Source organism: Poecilia reticulata, chromosome 2 (assembly GCF_904066995.2).
Source record: "Poecilia reticulata chromosome 2, P_reticulata-male-v2, whole genome shotgun sequence".
Lineage (NCBI taxonomy): Eukaryota > Metazoa > Chordata > Actinopteri > Cyprinodontiformes > Poeciliidae > Poecilia > Poecilia reticulata.
This window is the reverse complement of record NC_088831.1, coordinates 37,978,545-38,000,807: the sequence shown is the minus strand read 5'-3', so window position 1 is coordinate 38,000,807 and position 22,263 is coordinate 37,978,545. Positions and strand designations below refer to the sequence as shown.

Genomic DNA, 22,263 nt, shown 5'->3' with positions numbered 1-22,263 from the left:
CAAAGATGTCCATGTGACATCGGTATTGTCTAGTCATCAGGTTACGAGGCGGTCTGAAAGCTCTGTTCTCATTCTGATTTTTGTGCTTTCACACATATATTTAGTTCTGCCTAGGTGTGATGGCTGTGCTTGATTTGATCATTCCCAGAATGGCTGTGCTTGCCAGATCTGAACATGGCCTGTGATGCAACAACCAGCACTACCAAGGCTGATTTATTGTTTTGTATTTTATTTTATTTTTTGCCTTTACTGTTAAAATTTAATTTGTTTTTTGTTCTGTTGTGTTTTGATACCAAGTCAAGAAGTGAGAGGAAAGGGAGAGTGGGGTGTGAGATCCATGCAAGGAAGCACCAAAACATTTGACTAAAGCAGAATTAATCTTAAACTAACCATATCATAAATTCGTAATTATCCTGAAGCAGTAATATGCAATTGCTAATAAACTGAACAGATTAAAAAAACTTGAAATCTTCACACTGCAGCATTTATATACTGTTCTGGGTTTTTTTTATTTGTTGTTTAGTTTTTGATTTAGTTGTTTTGTTTTTCTAGCTGATACATGCATCAACTGATTGTGGAGAAAATGGAAATTTACTTTTTGGACAGTTTTATTGTCAGCAGTGAGAAGGTAAAAGTGACAGCAGTCAATATGGATCACTGAAATGGATATCAGGCTGGAATCCTGATACTAGATTCTTCCTTATCTCTTGTTTATAGATTATTTCTACCTCTTTCACTGACATCCAGGCATTAAATAACTCCCATAAACCCTTACTTCTCCATATTTCCCTTAAATTACACCACATCTCGGGATACTTCAGTTGCTTTCAGGACATTTGTCTCCTTTCTCTGCACAATTGTAACATAGGAATTATGTCCAGTTAGTTTGTTTTTGTTATGTGAGTGGATGTGGGCATGTTTTACTGCGACTGTCACAACTATTTCAGAGCACAAAGACAAGGACTGGGACTGGCTTTGACTAAACACCATCCAGTTTATACTCCACTTACTCTGGCCCTTATGCTTTGATGCCATGGATTTCTTTGTAATCTCAGTCTGTTTCATGTAGTATTGTTCTTTGTACTTCTGCTTCTATGAGTGATAACCTTAGAAGATCCTCTAGCAAAGCTAAATAAGTAAAAATAAAATGAGCCACTTTATCACAGATGGTTTTTGCTCCTCAGATTGTTTGCACAAACAAACTTTTAGCAAATGACATATCTTCATTTTGCCTATTTTTTCTACACTTAAAATAACTCTGATAGCGAAAGAAAGTTGTCCTTGTCACTTTTATAATGAGCTCTGACCCAAAAGAGTCATATTTCCAAATTATTCTCCCTTATACATGTATTTAAATGCTGAATGCACCCAAGCTGCTCCCTAATGAATTGCTGCCTCTTGCACCTTCCTGTTTCTCCGCCTGCTGTCATGTAAGAAAGAGATTCAGGCGGAATCTGCCACCCACTTCTTCACCCACGTCTCTTTCCTAGCTGATAACGTCACCAGGGCTATTATCCCTGGATGATGCCTGCTGAAAGAATACTTTTATGAATTAAAAGTCAGGATAATTATATTTAAAAAAACATTTTTAAGAAATGTGGTGGAATTTTAAATAAACATTAATCTGGTTGTTGTAGAATTCCATTGACATATCCATGTACTAATGCAGAGCAAACTTTCTGATGGAAACACCCAAAGCAACCCCGAACTGCTTCTATCTTATTGTTTTTTTAACTTAAGAATATACATTTGACTCAAAACACAAACATATTGACTTAATCCATGTTATGGCTAGATATTATGATTTCATATTAAAATACTTGAGAAACTTTTTCCACTGCATGAGTCAGTATTTCTTTTTTTTTTTTTCATAATTTTATCCCAGCTAGTGTGCCTATATAGCAGCCTACCCTGTATAGTGGACAACTAACCACACAGAGATGTTCTATGCTCATCATTGTCCCTGAAAATTATGCCCTGAGAATATTAGTTTTCTCTGTAAATATCCTGAAAGATTAAGTCAAACCTCAGATTTAACAGAGTCAACCCATTCTGTTAATATCTTGAGTTTATTGCTTGATCAAAAGTTGTTTTTTTTCTTTCATAACTGTGACATTATCAAGAGTACATTTTGTGAAATCACAGCCTAAAATAGATAGAAAACAGTATGGAATGCTCAAGAAGTATACATTTTCAGTACAGCAACTAACCAAAAAAAGAAAGCCAAACAGTATGGTAGAGTATTTCCCATTTTACTTCTCGATCACCGTCACGTCTTGTCTGCGATAATGCTGAAAGGAGCAGAATCACAGCTTGAATGTGGCCTAAAAGGAAACACAAGTCATACTTAGAAATGTTCAATTTTGCCAACTTTTTGTTACCGATCGGCTGAGCAGACCTGGCAGCGGAGTCAGGTATTTCATCTTACGGTGTATTAGCTTTTTGAATGCATACTATGTTTTGAGCTCACAGTCAGACTTGCTCAGGGAAACCCTGAGGAAACGATGATTACACTTTAAAAATATGATAGCTAGTGCTGTATTAATATTCATGCTCTTTGAAGCCATTTTCATCTGTATGCGTTTTTTTTCTATTTCTTGCTCCTGATGAAAAAGATGAAAAGACCTGTGGACCTCATGAATTCCGCTGTGAGAATAACAACTGCATCCCCGACCACTGGAGGTGTGACAGCCAGAACGACTGCGGAGACGGCTCAGACGAGGAGAACTGCAGTGAGTATACCTGACAACTTCACGTGCTCTAAGCTCTGTTTATTTGCTTGTATACACTGTTGATGCTTCGCACGCACCGTGAAGAATTTGACGCCCTTGAGGACACCTGACTGCTTTTCTCACCGACCATGACAACGCCTTGTCCCATTCTCAGAAATAATATATGCAGCTTTGTGCATTCAGGGTGGTTCTTCCTTATCAATCCAACATGACTCAACTCCCTCTTTTAAGCGCGCTCATAATATCTGTGCTTCTTTTCTGAGAACAAAGTTAAGCTCAGGCTCTTGGGCTATTTTATCTACTCATGAAATGTCACTGCTAACCCGCCTTGTTAAGTCTCACATCCTGTTGTGTACTCAACTCTTTGTATTTGCGTGGGGGGAATTGTTTGCCTGTGTGTTGTATGAGCTCATGCATAGACTCTGTGTGCTTTTTTTTTTTTTTTTTTTTGCAGTGTGTGCACATTTTGCATGATTTATTAGACGCTCGAGCCTCCAAACCTATTAATGTCACTTAAAATGCAAATAAAGGCCAGTCAAGAGTTGGATGGAAAAAAAAGACATAAAGCAGCTGGACCAGCAGACAATAGAGGGGCTGCAAATCAGATTTTGCTGCAATGCCTGCTGGGAGTCTGTCTTACAGCACAACTCATAATACATGCCCATGGTTAGCTAACAGCCCATGATAACAAGGGAGGGCCCAGACGATGAATCTAATCCAGCTGTTTAGCACCAGTCTAATATTGTCCTTAGGGAGAGACTACCTCTAATAGCTGATACAAGATTCTTGGTTTCATCGACAAATTCTTACTCCTGATTATGAAAGCCACAATCAATGGGTACATTTAGATTTTCTTATGTTTATGCTTATGCATTTTTTCTGGTCTTTTAGCCTTTCCCAGTTTTGAATACAACATTACATTAAAGGATGAAACATAAAGTTTTTACCAGGCATATGCTGATCCATAAAACTTAATTTGATACAAGCCTTTTAAGGACATCTATTTGCAGATTGCAAGTCCCAGAATGAAACTCTATAAAACCAATATGAGCTTAACATTTTTACCATAATATGTTTTACTGTTTTACTCTTAGTTGCAATGATTATAAATACGTAATCAGCCTGGCCATTGCTTTTCTACACAACCCCCTTAATAATAATTTCCTCTCAGTGCTCCGTCTGGGCTTTCTCTTATTGAAGAGGATTTCTCTGGTAGAATGTCTACCAAACAGAATTAGAAGTTGTAAACGATGACAGAGATTTTCTGCACTACTTTAAAATCATAGCCTGCCTGTAGCTTACAGTAAACCAACAACATGTATCTGAAGTTAAACTAGCATCTGGAATTGGTTCAGGACAGTAATTACTTTAGCACAAAATTCATGAACATGTGTGAATTAATAAAGAGTGGATGTTCTGTTTCCCATACAGAGCCTGTCACCTGTAACCACAAAGACTTTGCCTGTGCAAATGGAGAGTGCATTTCGTCCCGGTTCCGCTGTGACGGAGATTACGACTGCTTGGATAATTCAGATGAGGTCAGTTCCTGAGTTTTACTGTTTTTGTTTATTTTTAAGAATTAAATTTGCCACATAAAATGACTTCACAAGCAGAGCTATGACACCTACATTTTGGGCTGTGTGGCATATGGGTTTTTATTAGTCTGAACAGAGAGGATGTCCATCATACCCCATTAAATCATTATGTGTTAGCTAATGTGTAATTAGTGGGTCAATAGGTAGCTTGAATTAAAATTAAAGGTTGCAATATCAAGAGTGTAATATTGTGAAAAGAGATCAAAACGACATAATTGGGTCACCAACACTCATAAATTACAGTGGATCAGAGCCAAATTATAGCATATAGGTAATGTGTTTTTCTATGTAACTGATCACTTGTTCAGTTTGTCATTACAGACGTAGCTAAAGTTTGAATTAAACATCGCAATTGTAGAAAAAAATTAAATTTTGCTCTGAAAAAATTCCTGTTTTAGTTATATTTCACTGTGTTGATATAAATCTCCTCGCCATGGATGTCTCACTACAGAACAGTACAGAATATTTTACTGTGATGAATTATTCTACCTTCCAGTGCACTAGAGCATGAAGAACCATATTAATTTGCTTTTGGTAATCCTAATCCTTCATGCCTGTAGAACTAACAAAAACTGGTTGTTTAGTTCATTCAGACGCCTGAATATCTTTATTTTTAAAGCTTAAAATTGCTTTTGTAATTTGACGCAGATAATATGTGACAAAATGAACCTAAATGCGCATTCATTTTAACATTGAAAATTAAGAAATAAAGCCCCATTACAGATAATGTTGTTTTGTGATGCATAATACAAGGACAAAAGCTTGTTGTTAAAATTCATTATTCTTTTTAATATTTTGCCCTCTTTAACATTCATAATATTTGTTTTATATGTAATCTCTTTGCATGCAGGTGCTTCAACCCTAATTAACCCTTTGTGAAGTTTATCCCAAGTGTTCGCTTTCTGAATTCATGTTTGCAAATGCTTTAAGTAAGACATTAAATTAAGGTCAAAAATAAACACCCAGAAGGAATGGTCCAATTTGGGTTTGGTATAAATGGGTGAAATTATCTTTTTTCTGTTAGGCACGAGACCTAACAGAAAAAAACAAAAAGCTAAGAGGGTTTCTCATGACTTTGTAAAAGTAATGATTAAGTTCTTTTCAGAGTCCTCTAGCTGAGTTTCAAAGCAGTTCATCTAATTTTTTAGAGAACTCAAAGCACATTTAAAAAAGCACTGCCTCTTCACCTATTTGCAAACCTTTGAAGCTATGGGTGGACTGTGAGGTTTGAGGACTGCATTAGTATGTCATTAGCTTGCAGTAGTTGTTAAAGTTCAGTAGCATTTTCCAGAATAGTGCCACCCTCACTATTTTCATTTTATGACCAGTTTTATTGCTTTAAAACAGATTGCTAGTTTTTAATATGCCAAATGTCAGTGGGCATTAGTAGGTGTTTTCATATTATCAGCCAAATGAAGTAGTTGTTTTAAAGGGGGTTACGAAAAATCGACTGTTTTGAGCTTTATATCATGTTTGTACACTCCAGGTATTCAAAAGGTACTTGGAGTGTTCCTTTGATTCTTTCCTGCGTGTTTAAGATCTGTAGTTGAAGCCATTCAGGGTGCCTAAACGCTTGCTCATACAATGTGCCGCTTATTTCTACAAAGCTTCTTGCAACTGCAGACTTGACCATAGCTTGTCGTTAGCCTCACCCCTTCCCCAAGATGTCCACACACGGTTCCAAAGTAATTAGCAGCAGTAATTAGCAAACACCTAGTTGAACTACCTGTCTGCTGAGCTTTTCAAACTAACTACTACTCACTGCAACACGCCTAAGGACGTTTGCGAATGCCATAATGAGAAGCATTGTTGTGACGATGAGCTGAAGGCGGAGTGTCAGAAAGAGTAGAAGCTTCTTTAAGAGACACTGGTCCAATTTCAAAGCATTGAAATGTAAAGTCAAATTTCTTTCATGTTATGTTTGATATATATGGAAATTTAACAACTGAACGTAACTTAAATACTTGATTGTGCTATGAAATGGCTCTAAATGACTGGAACATACATAATACCACTCTTTTAAAATAAGTTTGCAATCCCTATTTCTTCCTCTTTTCCCTCAACTCAATGTTTAAGTTGAAAATCGTTTCTGTCCTTATCCCCAAAACAACCCAAAGGCTTTACAGACACTCTTTCCTCTTTGGCAGTTCTACTTTATCTTGGGGTCCTTTATGTTCTCTGCAGGATCTTAGCTGTTCCTAAGGTTGTGCTCTTCTGGACACAGAGTCCAAGGGATTTCTTCCTCTTTGAGTCCTGTTCCTTTTTGATCAATCCTTAATGTTGCTGTTGATGTTGTAACCACTACTGCCCCATTATCTACCTAGTCAAAAACCTCACTGAATGGTTAGCCATCACTGCTGTGTCAGTTTAGTCAATGACATCCTGCAGGATCTTAGCCTGGTCATTCTCCATAAACCTTTGGCTTTCTTACTGTGACAGCGGAGTTCATTGTCTATATTTGGCACAAAAGTTAATCACTTAAAAACTAAAATCCTTATTTGTAACTGATTAGTATCACTAATCACCGTACAAAAACATTTTTTTTCTTTTACATTTAGTACAAACATCGTAGATTTACATATGCTTAAGTAATATCTTCCTTTTACTTTGCTTAAGATAAACTGTGTAGGAGCATGTTTTATTGCTTGTGTTAACTTTTAATATTTTAATACAAATTTGTGGATCATCACATTATTTTTACTAAAGTAACTTCTGATTTTAAAGCTAATGTATAATCATTGGTGTGAAATACAAATGATTATAAATCAAAATAATTTTTTGTGTTTTTTTTTTAACTTTCTTATTCTCTGAATTTGTTCTCAGAGAGGCTGTGAGGCGCGCTGTGCAGATGACCAGTTTCGGTGTCACAACAACCTCTGCATCTCACTCAAGTGGTTGTGTGACGGTCAAGAAGACTGCAAGATGGGGGAAGATGAAAAAAGCTGCCATGGAACAGGTGTGAACCTAGCAAAATAGCTCAAATGATTTTCATTTTTGCTCAAAGGATGGCTGCATGTTCTGCGAGTTATTTCTCAGATCAAAAGTTTCCTGTACAAAAACCAAAATTATTCATTAAAAAAAAAAATCTTTTTTCTCAAAAAAAAAAAAAGTTGTTTTTTTTTCTTTTTCCTTGGGCAGTCTAAAAGGTCTTCATGAAAAGTTATGTTTCACATTTTTGCTCATGGCTCACAAATAAAAAAAAAAAAAATCAACCAAAATGTTCAGATATTTAGGTCGATGCATTATCACATTATAACTAGTGATATGTGATTAGATCTCTGCTTCAACTAACAGAATCAGTCCATCTTTGGCAGACTGCTGTGAAAAGGAATCAGAGGAATTGAATAATGAATAAACTAGAAGTGTTCATCCCACCTCCAGATATTCAGAAATGGTTTTATTCATGTCTGTAGAAAAAAAGCCTCACTCAGAAGCACATCTTACAATCCAAAAAAAGGAAAATCTACCAAACTTCATATCTCTTTGTCTAGTATGAAAATATATTGGAAGTGAAGGGGCCCCTCAATATTAGGCAATAGGTTATTATTTCATCATTGATTTGAAGGATTTTTAAGTTTTCCTCTGCTCTATTCTAAGCTTTCACCAATTTCTGCCCACATTTCAAAATCACTTATCTAATCATTGTGTAACAGTTTCCCTATCTTGAAAATCATCATAAAAAAGCTAGTGTCTGTCATTTTATTACATTTTTTTTTCTGAGAACTTTATATGACACTCTAATTCCATTGATGATCCATTTTTGATAAGCCTTACTGAAAATGTATTTTATTAAAACATTAGTTGTCTTTGTCTGTCTAAGAAGTATTTTGAATTGGCAGATAGACCATCACCCAGAACCAAAATACATTTCAAGAAAATTTCTCAGAGGACCTTCAGAAATGTGCAAATCAGTTTTAGAAGCGGATCCTGAAAATATGAAAATCTTTTGTTTCAGTTCAGTTTTGTAGCAAAAACAAAAGCTGTCATCACTGAAGAAATACTTTCAAGAGAAATCATCGCTCTTTAAGATTGGTTTTTCTGTCAAGATAGTGTTAGTCTAGAGCTTTGTAATAGTTAAGAAAGCGAAAGTGCTGCATCTTCCGTAAATAATATCTTAGCACTTTTTCTTCCAGTGGGCCCATCTTGCTCTGTAAATGAGTATGTGTGTGCCAGTGGAGGGTGTGTGTCAGCCAGCCTGCGGTGTGATGGACATGACAACTGCCTTGATGGCTCAGATGAGGTCAGTACAGCTTCACACGTTTCCAGGAATTAAAGACATCACACACCAATGTGTGTTTATTATGAATAGTGCTTCAACAGATTACTGTGTAAAGAGTCTATTTTTCATGTTTGCTGCTTGAGGATTTTGTATTTTGTTGTTGGACAGATTGGTTGTGTGAAGGAGTGCAGAGAGGATGAATTTCTGTGCCTGAATCGCGCTCACTGCATCCCTCGACGCTGGCGATGTGATGACGTGTTGGACTGCATGGATCACAGCGATGAAGAAAACTGTAACCATGGTAAAAAGAAGGAAAAACTTAGATAATACCGCAATATGTTATATCATATAGTTCCAGTTAGAAGGTTAGACATGTTTTTTTTTTTTTTAATTATGCATTTGATGCTTTCTTTTTCCAGGTGAAATGATTATTTAATAGAGAACTTCAAAAAATACAATTCTGGGAATCTATTTTTATTCACTTCAGACAGGTCCACATTTAGAAACAAAGGCTTGGATATATACATACCCACTCATTAGGTCTAAAAGCCCCTTATAAAAGCCAAATGTAACTTTCCCTGTAAGAAAGGGTTAAATATAGGGCAGTAGACATGTGTGTTTTTTATGCTGTATGTATATTTCTGACCCTGTGTGGTTTATCAAAGTCACAAAAAGAAAAATCAAGCTCGTAAACCCAGTTTTTGTTTTTTCAAAAGTAGAAGAATTTGTAATTTCAGTCCACTCAAGAATAAAAAGGAACAATCATATCTGACTGGAATGTTATTATGAATGTAAAAGCTTATGCTAAAAGCTGCAGCATTTATAAAATAAATTATGCAAAACAAATTAACGTCTAATATTAGAAGGTCAAAGTAAATCCAGTAATATGACATTTGCAAAAGCACAGGAGATGAAAAGATATCAAACATAATACAGATGAAAATGTAGCTAAATGTTCAATACAGAAAGAGTTTTAGCCTTCTGATTTAATTAGGTAAGATAATCCATGATATCTAAAACTGTTGTACTTTGTAACTTAACTTGCTGTGATAAAAATTGTGGAAACTTTGTGACTGCAGGAACATTTTTCTGTCGAGCCGATGAATTCATCTGTAATAACACCTTATGTAAGCTCCACACATGGGTATGTGATGGCAAGGATGACTGTGGTGATAACTCAGATGAAGATGCAGAAATGTGCGGTAAGTTTAAAATACCACTCACAAGATAGCACCTAAAAGCCACCTGATGCATTTATTTTTTTTACTTCTCTGTACCACTAGAGAAAAGATGTTGCTGCCTCTCTTAAATCCCAACAGCAAATTAATTTGTTTTTGCATCTTTTGGCCTCCAGCTAAGCTTCCTTGCCCACCTACGAGGCCTTTCCGCTGTAGAAACGATCATGTGTGTCTGCGCATGGACCAAGTCTGCAACAAAGTGGATGACTGCGGCGATAATTCGGATGAAGAAGAATGCGGTAGGAAGCAAATATTTGATTCTCCAAACAGGTTGTTTATGTAGAAAATGTATGAACACTTGGTGGTTGATAAAAATTGAAGCAGATATTGTTTCCACTTACTGTATGTTCAGATTTGTAAATTTATTATTTCTTCTTTTTTTTTTTTTTTCATTTCAGTCAGGGAAAAAATTTGCAAAATAGTTTTAGCTTTTGTGTCCCTCTTTCATGTCAAAGTGAAAATACCCAATTTAATGTTTCCAAACGCTTTGATTCTCCCTTTTCTGGTGTCCTGATATCTTTCCACAAGCTGTCTGTAAATTCTCACAGAAAGACAAAAAATGAGAAATAGCTCCTGTTTTCTATCATTCTCTTGTTCCTCTCGTCTTTCATTCATCTTTCTCTCTGATTCCATTGAGACCCTCATCCATCTCTTACCTCAGTCCATTACCTCTCACCATTGTATGCCTCTTCCATCTATCCATCTCCTCAATTTCATCTTAATCCCATCATCCTCCTCCCCATCACTTCATTATGCTCCTTTCCTTTTCATTCTCACATTGTTGGAGAGTGCCAAACACATTTTTTTTTTTTTTACGATACACAGAAAAAAATGTGAAGATGAAAATCAAACTGTAATTTTACCTGCCGCTAAGATAATAACCTCTTTCTCGACTAGCTGCAGAAAAGATGTGATTGTGTACATTCCTTAAACTGAAAATTGACACATTAACTGTCATTTGCTGTGGGGATGTGACAGTCAATATTTTTGCACTGCAGTCAATCCAAGTTATACAAATTTTTATCTTTGCCAATAAGCCAACCGTCTCTAAGCGCATTAAAGTTATTACAATCAATGGCCTTCACTTGGACACAGTTTGTTTATGTATATATGGTGCAGTGCTTGGAGTTCATGCAGCCTACAGTTGAAAATCACGTCACCCATTGCTTTGTTCATATATCTTACATTACCATCAAGAACGATGCGGACAGGCTGCTCATCTTTTTCTCCTGTGTTTAACATCTAATCGATTGGCTGCTTTATAAGCTCTGCTGTATGAGATTCACTCAGCTGCTGGGAATGCAGTGCTGAATGCGTTGGATCAAGTGAGGATTTCAATTTAGTGTGCAGTGAAGCTGAGCAACGGCATCAAGCAAACATCAGAACTCCAAAGCCAATAACTGTAACTACTGAGAAAATACCTTTGTGAGCGAGGAAGAAGTGCAACACTCTAAATCCCACACTGCACTCTTTCAGTTTGTGTTTTTAGTTGAACAGCCCTGTACTTTGTTCACACTGACATATGCCAATACTCTGAATTCTGTAGTGATCGATGATATTCCAATTGCTAAATAGTATGAAACAAGCTATGCACTCCCTAAAGTTTTAAGACAATACATAGAATAAAACATTTTATGTGCTTTGTCAGATCATGAGAAACTTAAAACCACTGCAATGGGCAAATGGTTAGCTAGCTGAAACTTAACTGGTCACACATCAAAACATGTGGATGAAATGTGTATCCTAAACCAAAAACAGTGGTTCTGTCTTATCTCACTGGGACAAGATACTACATATTTCTTTTTTTTTTTTTTTTTGAGGTGATGGTATAAAGATGAGTGCAGGTTGAATTCTAGCAGGTATATAAGGAGCGAATATATCGAATGAGTGACTTATCAAAACAATTCCAAATTTGCTGTGGAATTGTGTTAAATATTGAAGCCTAGACATGACTTAAATAGTTCTATTTATTATCATCGGCTTTAACCTGTGCTAGAAACGGTGTTGCTGAGAAAAGCAGAACACATGGAGGAATATTATTTGCTTGCACGTCTATGCCTTAGGTAAGCACAAACCTGCAAAGACTTGAAACCCTAACTTTTGAATTTGTTTTGGACGTCAGCTCAAAGTAGCAAAAAGAAAATTATAATGAACAAAACAGGGGAAAAAAAGTGTGCCTAATTCTGCTTTGCAATGGCAAGAGTTGTGTGATGTGTTTCCAAGAGGAAACTTACGAAGCAGTCCAAACTGCTCCAATTTTTTCAACTGTTTTGTATCTAGAATTTGCACTGGATTCAAAAGCAGATTACACCAAATGCATTCAGACAATACTTGCATATATATACTTCCAAATGCTATATTTTTTTAAACTTAAGTTGACGTTCATAAATAAAAGATGTTAAAATTAACTAAGAAACGCATGCCAATGATCATTTGTTAGTTTTACTTGATCATTTCACTTAGTTACTTTGACAAACAGCAGGTACTTGGTAGAGCTTTGGAAAGGGTAGGTCTACCTTTCATTCTTTTTCAGAATTAAAAACATGAACAAACTCAGATTTATACTCATTTGGTATGAACAAATAGTTCACAGTACTTGCCCCTCAATGAATAGAACCATTTAATAACTCATTTAATTAGATTTTTCCACGGTGAAGTAGCTCGAGTGTCTTATTATTTTCCAAAAAATAAAAAACAAAGAACTAAAAAGTAAACGAGTTTATATCACATTTTTGTCCCTTTTTGACATGAACAGTTTGGAAAGAATGAGTTGAATCAATGTTCCAGTGTTTGACCTGCCTCGGACGGTTACAGCTGAGTTAATGCAATTAACTCTTCAACTGTTTAATTCCATATTTTAAAAAAGATTTATATTGACTTTGCTTTATTTTCTTTCCTGTCAAAGCAGAGGTGGTAGCTGGAAGGCCTCGGCCTTGTGGCAAGACAGAGTTCACCTGCAGTAATCAACGTTGCATCCCTATGCAGCTTCAGTGTGACCTCTTCAACGACTGCGGCGACGGCGGCTCAGACGAGCAGGACTGCAAGTCATGTAAGAACAAGCTGGTAACTTTCGCAAAGATATCATTGAAGCTCCTGCAAGAGATGCAGCGCGGCTCCCTGTGAGGTTATCGCAAAGAACAGCAATCTTCTCATTTGAGATGCAAGGTTTTGTTGTTTGTGATAATAAATGTTTGAGGTGTGTTGTGTTCTGTGTGAGTGATTAGGATGCACTCTTAGCTGTTGCACATCAAAGGAAAACCCCAGCAGTCAACTGAGATTCAGAGGCATAATCAAAGACCTGTATGTATTTGTAGTTTCCAGTGGAGATGTGTGCGGAAAGAAAACAAACCCATGTGGGGAGGATGCAATTTGCAACCAAACAAATGCTAATGCGATATGTCAGTGCAAACCTGGTTTCAAGAGGAACCAAAAGACGGGCCAGTGTGAAGGTAACGTATGAGTATTTCTGTGTTAGTCATATTTGCAAAAACTTTTGCTAATTTTAGACTTGCAGGCTTTTAAAGGTTAAGCTTATGGGGAATTTTATAGCAAGATGTCAAGATGGAAATAATACTTTTTATTGTCTTGTTCCAGTGGTTTGGTAGACAACTCATCATCAGAGAGGTCTGTTTATTATCAACAAAAAGGAGTAATTAGTGGTGGGACTTGATTACATTTTTATTGGAGTTAATTGCAGGGTCTATAATTAAATAATCACAATTAACTGCATTTTAATCAAAAGCAATATTGACAAAATAAGCAACATTTTCAATTTAAAATCTAATTTCTCTGCTAAATTGTCAAATAAATAGATGTATGAGCTCAACTGCAAAGATAGTTATCCTCTTCAACACCACGAGTGAAGATAAAGTGAAATGATTTCAATTTAAAAAGAACATTGTTACCCTTACCAGGGCAGATAAGCCAACATAAACCATAGTGTGTTTTTTTTAGAGGAAAAATAGTAGAAAGGCATAAAAATGGTTGAAATGTGCTCAGAAAACTTCTGTTGTAGTGCATTTGTAACAAGTTACTTGAACTTCCCAGGAACAGATGAAACACTTTTCACCTCATAATGGAATGTGCAGGGCAAAGAAAATTAACGTTGTTGGCCTTTACATGTTTCAACTCTGCACTTTTTCAGTGACACGAAAACATATAGATTTGTAATGATGTTAGATCTCTCTCCCTTGTTTTCCAGAGATGAATGAGTGTCTCCAGTTTGACACATGTCCTCATTACTGCACAAACACTAAGGGATCCTTCAAATGTACGTGCGATCGGAACTATAAAGAGATGAACGGCAACTGTGTTGTTAAAGGTATGAATATTATCGAAATGTGTTCCAGTTTAAGACTCGGCTTACTTTAGTTTGATCTGTTTTTATGTATCATGCTTAAACTGCACAGGGTAGGTTGTTAATAATTTATACAAGCTTTCATTTCCTTTTTTTTTTTCTCAAATTAACGACTGTCTTTGCAGGACAAGATGACAGAGTGCTTTACATAGCCAACGACACTGAAATCCGAAGCTTTGTGTATCCATATAACCAGAGCCAGGGACATAAACTGCTCACTCACATTGAGGACAATGCTCGCATTATCGGGATGGATGTTCTGTTTCATCAGCAAAAGTTTATATGGGCTACCCAGTTTAACCCTGGTGGGATCTTTTACAAGGACACTCTTGAAAGAGGCCAAACCAAAGCAAATGTTAAGAACATTGTAAGTGCTTCCAGTGCCTTTATTTGTCCATCTATCAAAAACTGCTATTGCTTCACGAGTTGTCTGAGTTTATAAACTGTGTGTTTGGTGATGTTTTACTGCGTTGCCTTTTATGTGACAAGTTTAGATGATGCATGCACAGGATTTGAATAAGAGAACCTGCTTTTTATGCATTGCAGTGTTCAGATTTCCGTCGTCCTAGAGACATTTCTGCTGACTGGATCACGGGAAACATTTATTGGACTGATCACTCCCGGATGCACTGGTTCAGCTATTACACAGCCCACTGGACTAAATTACGATATTCCATAAATGTGGGCCAACTTAAGGGACCAAATTGCACTCGCTTGATTACTGACATAGCAGGAGAGCCATATGCCATTACTGTAAACCCAGCCAGGGGGTGAGTTGTGTACTCAGACACTCTTTTCTTGATCACACTCCTTAAAACACATTCTTCTTATAGCTTTGTGGAATGAATCGGATTATTAAAATTATAATATGAATAACATATATAAACATTTTTGGACTTTACTTTTTAACACCATGTAGAAACAATGTTTTTGAAAAATTTTTAACTTTTACTACCAATTGTGTAATTATATACCTGCATCCCATAGTCATGGTATGTAGGTACCATAACTACATTTTAAGTGATAGTGGTACAATTTTAATCTTTCTTATTCCATTTTCTTACTTTGCATTTGGCTGTAAATAAAAATTTGGGAGAAATATTTCTATTATTTCATATGTTAATTCACAATATGTTTGTTGCTACAACAGTACAATATTAAAAAAATACTAGAACTCTTGAGAAAGAAGGCTGTGGCAGCAATTTATAAAATTGGCCCCTATGCGTATAAAGTTCTATGCATATGTTATCAGGCTACATTAACGCATTTTTTTTTTATATGTCGTATTTATTTTATATTCATGCAGAATCCTGCACTGTTATTTGCATGGTTTCTTGCAGAATGATGTACTGGAGTGTTATTGGCGATCACTCTCAAATAGAGGAATCAGCCATGGATGGATCATTACGCCGAGTTCTTCTGGAGAAAAATCTTCGGAGACCCACTGGTAGGTATATCTGCTTTTATTATTTCTGTACGTTTTTTGTTTTTTTTTCTCTATGGTACCTTTTTATTACCTTAGTGTCATCCGGTGGAGATGTCTGGAAAACGGAAAAAGGCGCATTAGCAAGTGTGTGTTTTTCTTATGCTGCGAGTCCATCTTTGAGAGTGATTATGCGCATATGTAAAATGAATTCTTTTTTGATTAATACAAGCAGTGTGGCTTTCTGTGGCGTATGATAGAAAATGAAAACACACAAAGGACTTTTTTGTTTACATTTGAATCGTCATACTGTTTTTTATATACGATATATTGTACCAAAGTTTCTACTAAAGATGCATTTAATGTATACTAGATGTGTAGTGGTGCGTTTCAACTAATTAACTTGTCATATTTGCAAGGCTTCCTTTTGATACTATTGAAGCTGAACCAGTAGCACCTTTTTGTTACACGTTGATAAATAGGTGCCTCTTTGCAAACAGGTGTGTGAAAATAGGTATTCCTACCATAGCAATTATATGAAACATAATTATACCAAGGTGAACAAAAAACACTCTAATCAATAAAGTGTGCATGTTTCTGTATTTTCTAGTTCATTGTAAAATCAGACTCTTTAGCGTTTATTGGTTTCTCTGGTAAAAAAGTGCAAAAAGCCTTGGGAATATTTATTGTTTTATTTGCGGTTTCCAAGTCTAAGTGAGTCCTAATGCCAAAAAAGCTTTGAAATTACTCTCTTTTGTGTCTTCACAGGAGGAATTTTCATTTAAAATCTGTATTCAAAGGGCATATTGTGGGAAAAAAAAACATCTACAAAATGCTGCAACACAAACAACTTAGCATAATGCTTTTGTAATTGAGTGTTGTTGGCCAGCCCAACATGCAGTCTGCATTTATTGCTTCCTTCAATTCGACAGAGACCCTCAATAACTACTTTTCTAATTTCAGCTACTTCCATATGCATTTCAATAAATTAGAACCGTAGAAAAGTTCTTTTATTTGTGCATTTCATTCAAAAAGTGAACTTCAAGACACATTTTTCCTACTTGAAACAAATTGATCTTAATTCCATGTATTGTGTAGAATCATTGTTGTGATATGTTTCTCTTCATTTTAATGATTACAGCTAATAAAAATCTAAAAATCAGTTTCAGGTGTTCAGATTAATACACCAAGCTATTTTAAATAATAACAATATATATATATATATATATATATATATATATATATATTTTTTTTTTTTTTTTTTTTTTTTTTTTCCCTTCTCACCCTCCGTGGGTGGTCTGTTTCATCCTCTGAGCTCGGGTCCTCTACCAGAGGCCTGGGAGCTTGAGGGTTCTGCGCAGTATCTTGGCTGTGCCTAGAACTGCACATTTCTGGACTGAGATGTCTGATGTTGTTCCTGGGATCTGTTTGAGCCACTGCTCCAGTTTGGGGGTGACTGCCCCGAGGGCCCCGATATATATATATATATATATATATATATATATATATATATATATATATATATTTTTTTTTTTTTTTTAACATCACCACTGAAGTCAGTATAAAACAAAGAGTGAATAAGGAGTAGTTAACAGCCACTCAGTTTGTGTCTGAAGGTCTAGAGGGAACCACTTAGTGCTGATCTAGTTTTGAAAAGCTGCTTTGGCCTCCTTTAATACAAGAGACCAATGCTCTGTCTCGGTCACAAGGAGAGAAATTCATCATTGGAGAGCTGAAAAAAAAAAACAAAGATTCATTTACATGCCTAAGCGGCGTCCTCGGTTTTCTAGTTAGAGTTTTGAGAGAAAGTGAAAGAATTTTAATGGCCAAAATCCACCATCAAACCTCAGAACCTCAGTTCACAGCTGAAATGTTCTATACAAGCACAAAGATTGGGTTTTAAAATACAAAGCTTCTCCTTCTACAACTAATCTGACTTTCTTGACCTGAAGGTCTCCTGCGTTGAGGGATTTTTCAATGATTTCAGTTTAATTTGTCAGGTAAATAAATTGCTTACCTTCATCCTCCCACAGGGCTGGCAATTGATTACTTCAACCAGCGTATTTACTGGGCTGATCCTGAGCTCTCACAGATAGGGAGCATGAGATTGGATGGCTCGGACCCCCTTGTGACAATCAGCGACAGACACGGTAAACCCCAAAGAGAAAAAAAACAAAGTACAAGTATTTTGTTTTTGTTTTTTTCATTTAAAGCCACGGTATTCGTGCAGCACAACTTCTTATCAAATAATTGCAGCAGTATTGCCGGCGTGTCTCAGAAGGCTAGGTTGTATTAAGATCAATCTGCCCTCTACAAACATTGTTTCTTTTATTTTCTGAGTCGCAGGATACAAACATTCAGCTTCCTCTGTATTCTGAATTTCATTTTCACTGCTGTATCTTCAGGAATTTCTCAGCCATACAGAATTGATTTATTTGAGGACTACATCTATGGAACTGGACTAAAACATGAGCTCTTCAAGATTCACAAGTACGGCAAACAGGCGGTGGAGATTCTCTATTTGGGGGTGGAGAGGCCTACCAATGTTTTTGTCTCCCACCGTTACAAACAGCAAGACGGTAAGTCCTCCTGATTCAAATAGAGTAGTCCTTTATCATTCCCACAGTGGGGAAATTCACTTGTTACAGCAGCAGAATAACAAAATATATTGCATTTAATGTAAAAATATCTAAAAAATAAAAAGACAAACTGTATATAAATGAAATATATACAGATAGATTAAAGTTGAATAAAAACCAGAACATCTCAGATTTTTAAATACAGACTATGTTCTTCTGCATGTTAATCAACCCTTCATCTAAGTATTAATTTACACATTACACCTGTCATTATAAAATGTATATATTGTGGGTTTTCTCTCATCTACATTGGATAGAATACATAAAGGCTTACCAATAGAGTTGTCTAATGTCCACTAGCAAGTTGCACCATGACCACATATTTTTGTAGCCATCAGAAACACTGTAGCTTAATCAATCCTCTAGCAGAATTGGTAGAAATAATGTAAATTGCCTGATTTCAGAGCACAGAGACAGAGTAGTGAACATTTTCTGTATAGTTGAGATCGGGGCTTTCCATATTGCTTTATTAATGCCAAAACTTTCTTTGTTGTTCTGACCACCTGTTAAAGCACCCAATAATCTTCAAATTCCGACCAATAGATGTTGATGTAGCATAAAGTTAAAGACTTTATTTTATTCGCCTAGTGAAATGCACCAGTACCATTTGGCAGCACAATAACAGATATATTCATCATACTGCCTTTCCCGTGCTTCACATTAGGTAAACTTTAAATACTCAGCCACACTTCTGCAAAGTTACTTTCTGTCATTTAGGCCCATATTTATCTTGACACTGGTGTTCCAGCAGTTTCCTGGTCGCGGTATTCTTAAACCTTAATGATTTCGGGATTGTTCCTGATCATTCTAAAGTATTTTCCTTCATCTGAGGGTGACAGTTTGTGTCAGATGATGGAAACCTCTCTCCAGCTAAGTGTTCCAGCTGGGAAATGATCCCAAACATATGTCAAAATTTGTTATTGAATTAATAAAGCAGACTAACATTGAGCTTTAGGGAAACCCCTGACCTTAACAGTTCTGAACATTTGTGAACTATGATCACAAGCTGGGTTCGTGACAAGGCATCAACCAGTTCAAATGAACTCAGCCAAGTCTGCCTGAAAGAACTGTCAAAAATCGAGTCGGAATCATGGCAGAGGTTTACTGATGGCGAGAAAAAGTGTGGTTGAAGTGCAGATTGTGGTGGCAAAGAGACCTTCCAACTTCAAACATAAAAAAAGATGTTTAGTAATTTTAAGTGTTTTGATTGCTGAAATTAAGGAAAAAGAATATTCCACTGATTATCGAGAATAGAATACATACATTTCGACCAGCCATTTCTTTATAAAATGTAAATGAATGTCTTAATGTTACAGAATATATTTTATGTCTCATTTTCTGTCTGAATAAATTAAATGTTGGATTGAATTAAAATAATTTGAGCTCTAAACAAACCAGAGGTATGAAAAGTTTAGATTTTAACTATGTACAATTAAATCCTCTAATGTATAATTTTATAATTTTGACACTGTGTCAATTTACATTTGTTTTTCAATATATTTTAAGGCTATTTCGCCAGGACGTCATGCAAAGAAAATCATCTTTATTCAACTTTATTTTTCTCTCCAACAGCAAGACCTAGTTTTCTACACAATCTTTCCCTTTTCCAAATCTGAAAGTGTATTTTGATTTGATGAGACTTAAACCATGTTTTTTTTTTTTTTTTTTTGCAATTATTGATTGAACTTGAGTCAAATACAATATTTTGTTACAGATATGAAGCCTAAAAAAAATCTCAAAACTTCGGTACGCAGCCAATCAATACAGCCTTGTCGTTCCTCTCACTTACTTCATGCGGTAAACCCGTGTCTGGTATTTGTTACATCTTTGGTGTTAATGGTTGAAGAACATAAGAGAGCTCAGTCTTGGTCAGTTTTCCTCTTACAGGGCAGCTCCTCCACTCCCCAGAGACTCATTAGGCCAGCCATGTAGTGCGAAATGTGCAAGTCTGTGGGCAGAGGATGCACTCAGGTTGCACTGAGCTGTGAAGTAAAGGCTTGATATCCTCAGCAAAAACCTCCTAACAACAATTTAAATAGGAAACGCTTCTTTCATCACTGCTCTGTGCCCTCGGTGTTAGCATACTTATGGTTTGCTTACTGTATTGTTGTCGTAGCTGTTAGAAAGAGAGAAAATTTGATGCCACAACTTCAGATCGAGATCTGAATATAAAGTGGTTTGAGATTTTTAACATCGTCTGCATGATGAATGTAGTTTGGACATGTTTGATTCCCTTCCTCTTGCCTCAGCTTTCAAATCTGTTTACCACGTACCTTTAATAAATACATTTTGAAATTTTGCTGGAATTTATTCTGGATTTTTAAGGAATGCTTCCATTATGTCGTGTTTTTTTTTGTTGTTGTTTTGTTTTTGGCTGTAGGCAGAAGTAAGAGGAGCACTTGAAAAATCTACAAATCAACCTGATGAAAGGAAATTGTTTTCACATTTCAAAGTTGTTGACGTTTCAGTGTGAAGTCCTACGCATACATAATTTAGCCCAGCACCTCTCCTTGCTTGAAGAAAAAAATCCTTTCTTCAAACCAAACATTAAAGCACTTTGAATTAATTGCTTCATTTTAGAAAAAAAAGAGCCATACTTTCCTCAAACAAACAAGTATTTCTAATTGCAGGCCAAAACTTTATAAATTACTCTGTTAGGTCTTTTTAAAGGACATTTTTTTGTTTTTTCTCTCCACAGCATCAAATCCCTGCTTGAGGATGTCTTGTGATTTCATGTGTCTGCTAAACCCAACCGGAGCCCGATGTGTCTGTCCAGAGGGAAAAGTTCTGGTCAATGGCACCTGTAATGACATCAACAATTCAGGTGCTGTAGGCTATAATCATCCTGAAATCCTCTGCCTGGCAAAAGGGATTATGACCGTTGTTTATCTTTTCTACATATTACAACCACAAACATAAATGATCATAAATGTCCTGCGTGCTAGACCAACAACAGATGATGCATAAACATGAAGAGGGACTAAAAATATATATTTTTCCCTTCTTTCTACTCGCTTTTGTAAATCAAAATTTGAAAAGTGTGGTATGCACATATATTCATTCCCCTCCAAACTCTCCATCTAAAAGCAGACATTTCTGCCCATTTCTTTGAAAATAATCTCAAACTCAGTCGGATCAGTCGTATGTCCTGTGCTACCACAGGTTTAGAATTGGATTTAGGTCTGGACTTTCACTGGCTCTTTCTTGAATTTTCTTTATTCTGAACCATTTCATTGTAGCTTTTTTCTTTATACTTAGGAGTCAAACTGCAAATGAGAATCATTTCTTTCTTTGAACAATATCTGAAGAATATCTGAAGAAGTCCAGATATGTGACATGCTTATCTAATAGTTAAGTTTGTGGTTTAACAAAATGTAAAAAGGCATTGCAAAGGAGTGTCTGGCATATTATAAGTTTTTCCTCCCCCCACTAAACACGGTAAAATGAGCAAATTATATTTTAGCAGCAGTTTTATGGCAGTAATACCACTTATGGATGAGGCATTGTGAACACTGAGGGGTTGAGCAAATCGCCCTCCTGCTGGGATTCTACTTCGGCTTCACACCTCTGTGAAAGTAGCTTTTCAAACTTTATCCGTGCACCCCTCCGGTTGATGTGATGTGACTGCGGCATTCCCCTGAACCCGAAGTAAAGGGATTTCTGCTGTTGTGCAGGTGAACTCTGCCGCCCCCCCTGTGAGAATGGAGGTCGTTGCTTGGCCAATGAGAAAGGAGACTGGAGGTGCTACTGCTGGCCCGACTTTTCTGGGGAGCGCTGTGAGGTGAACCACTGCACAGACTACTGCTTGAATGGAGGCACCTGCATGGGCTCACCACTGGGTAAGTCTGTTAAAATATGCGCGGTGGGCCATGATTTCTATTCAAATATTCCTGTTCATCTCTGCAGGGTTGCAGATTTTGCGACTTAATTCACATTTAACTGTTCATGCTATCTGCTAAGTACTTATGAAAACATGCACAGTATTTCTGAATGCTTTGTATGGTTCTACAGTTGTTTCAGTGAAATAATTTGTACTATAATTAAAGGAGGATATAAGCTG

General features: G+C 36.3%; 1 protein-coding gene across 6 annotated transcripts in view; it reads left to right on the top strand.

The window, feature by feature from the left end:
- The window catches only part of lrp1bb (low density lipoprotein receptor-related protein 1Bb), a 315,310-nt gene that overhangs the window by 272,283 nt on the left and 20,764 nt on the right, over window positions 1-22,263 (top strand). For 5 of the 6 annotated variants that reach the window (XM_008402891.3, XM_008402898.3, XM_008402881.3 and 2 more), the window contains 17 exons: window positions 2,616-2,732; window positions 4,164-4,270; window positions 7,151-7,283; window positions 8,461-8,567; window positions 8,715-8,847; window positions 9,626-9,748; window positions 9,901-10,023; window positions 12,690-12,833; window positions 13,099-13,233; window positions 13,986-14,105; window positions 14,267-14,508; window positions 14,688-14,911; window positions 15,482-15,588; window positions 17,598-17,714; window positions 17,970-18,143; window positions 20,902-21,027; window positions 21,878-22,042. In XM_008402891.3, the coding sequence (XP_008401113.2) occupies window positions 2,616-2,732; window positions 4,164-4,270; window positions 7,151-7,283; window positions 8,461-8,567; window positions 8,715-8,847; window positions 9,626-9,748; window positions 9,901-10,023; window positions 12,690-12,833; window positions 13,099-13,233; window positions 13,986-14,105; window positions 14,267-14,508; window positions 14,688-14,911; window positions 15,482-15,588; window positions 17,598-17,714; window positions 17,970-18,143; window positions 20,902-21,027; window positions 21,878-22,042 (2,397 nt within the window). The remainder of the gene's footprint in view (window positions 1-2,615; window positions 2,733-4,163; window positions 4,271-7,150; window positions 7,284-8,460; window positions 8,568-8,714; window positions 8,848-9,625; window positions 9,749-9,900; window positions 10,024-12,689; window positions 12,834-13,098; window positions 13,234-13,985; window positions 14,106-14,266; window positions 14,509-14,687; window positions 14,912-15,481; window positions 15,589-17,597; window positions 17,715-17,969; window positions 18,144-20,901; window positions 21,028-21,877; window positions 22,043-22,263) is intronic. The other variant, XM_008402873.3, reaches the window with a different exon arrangement.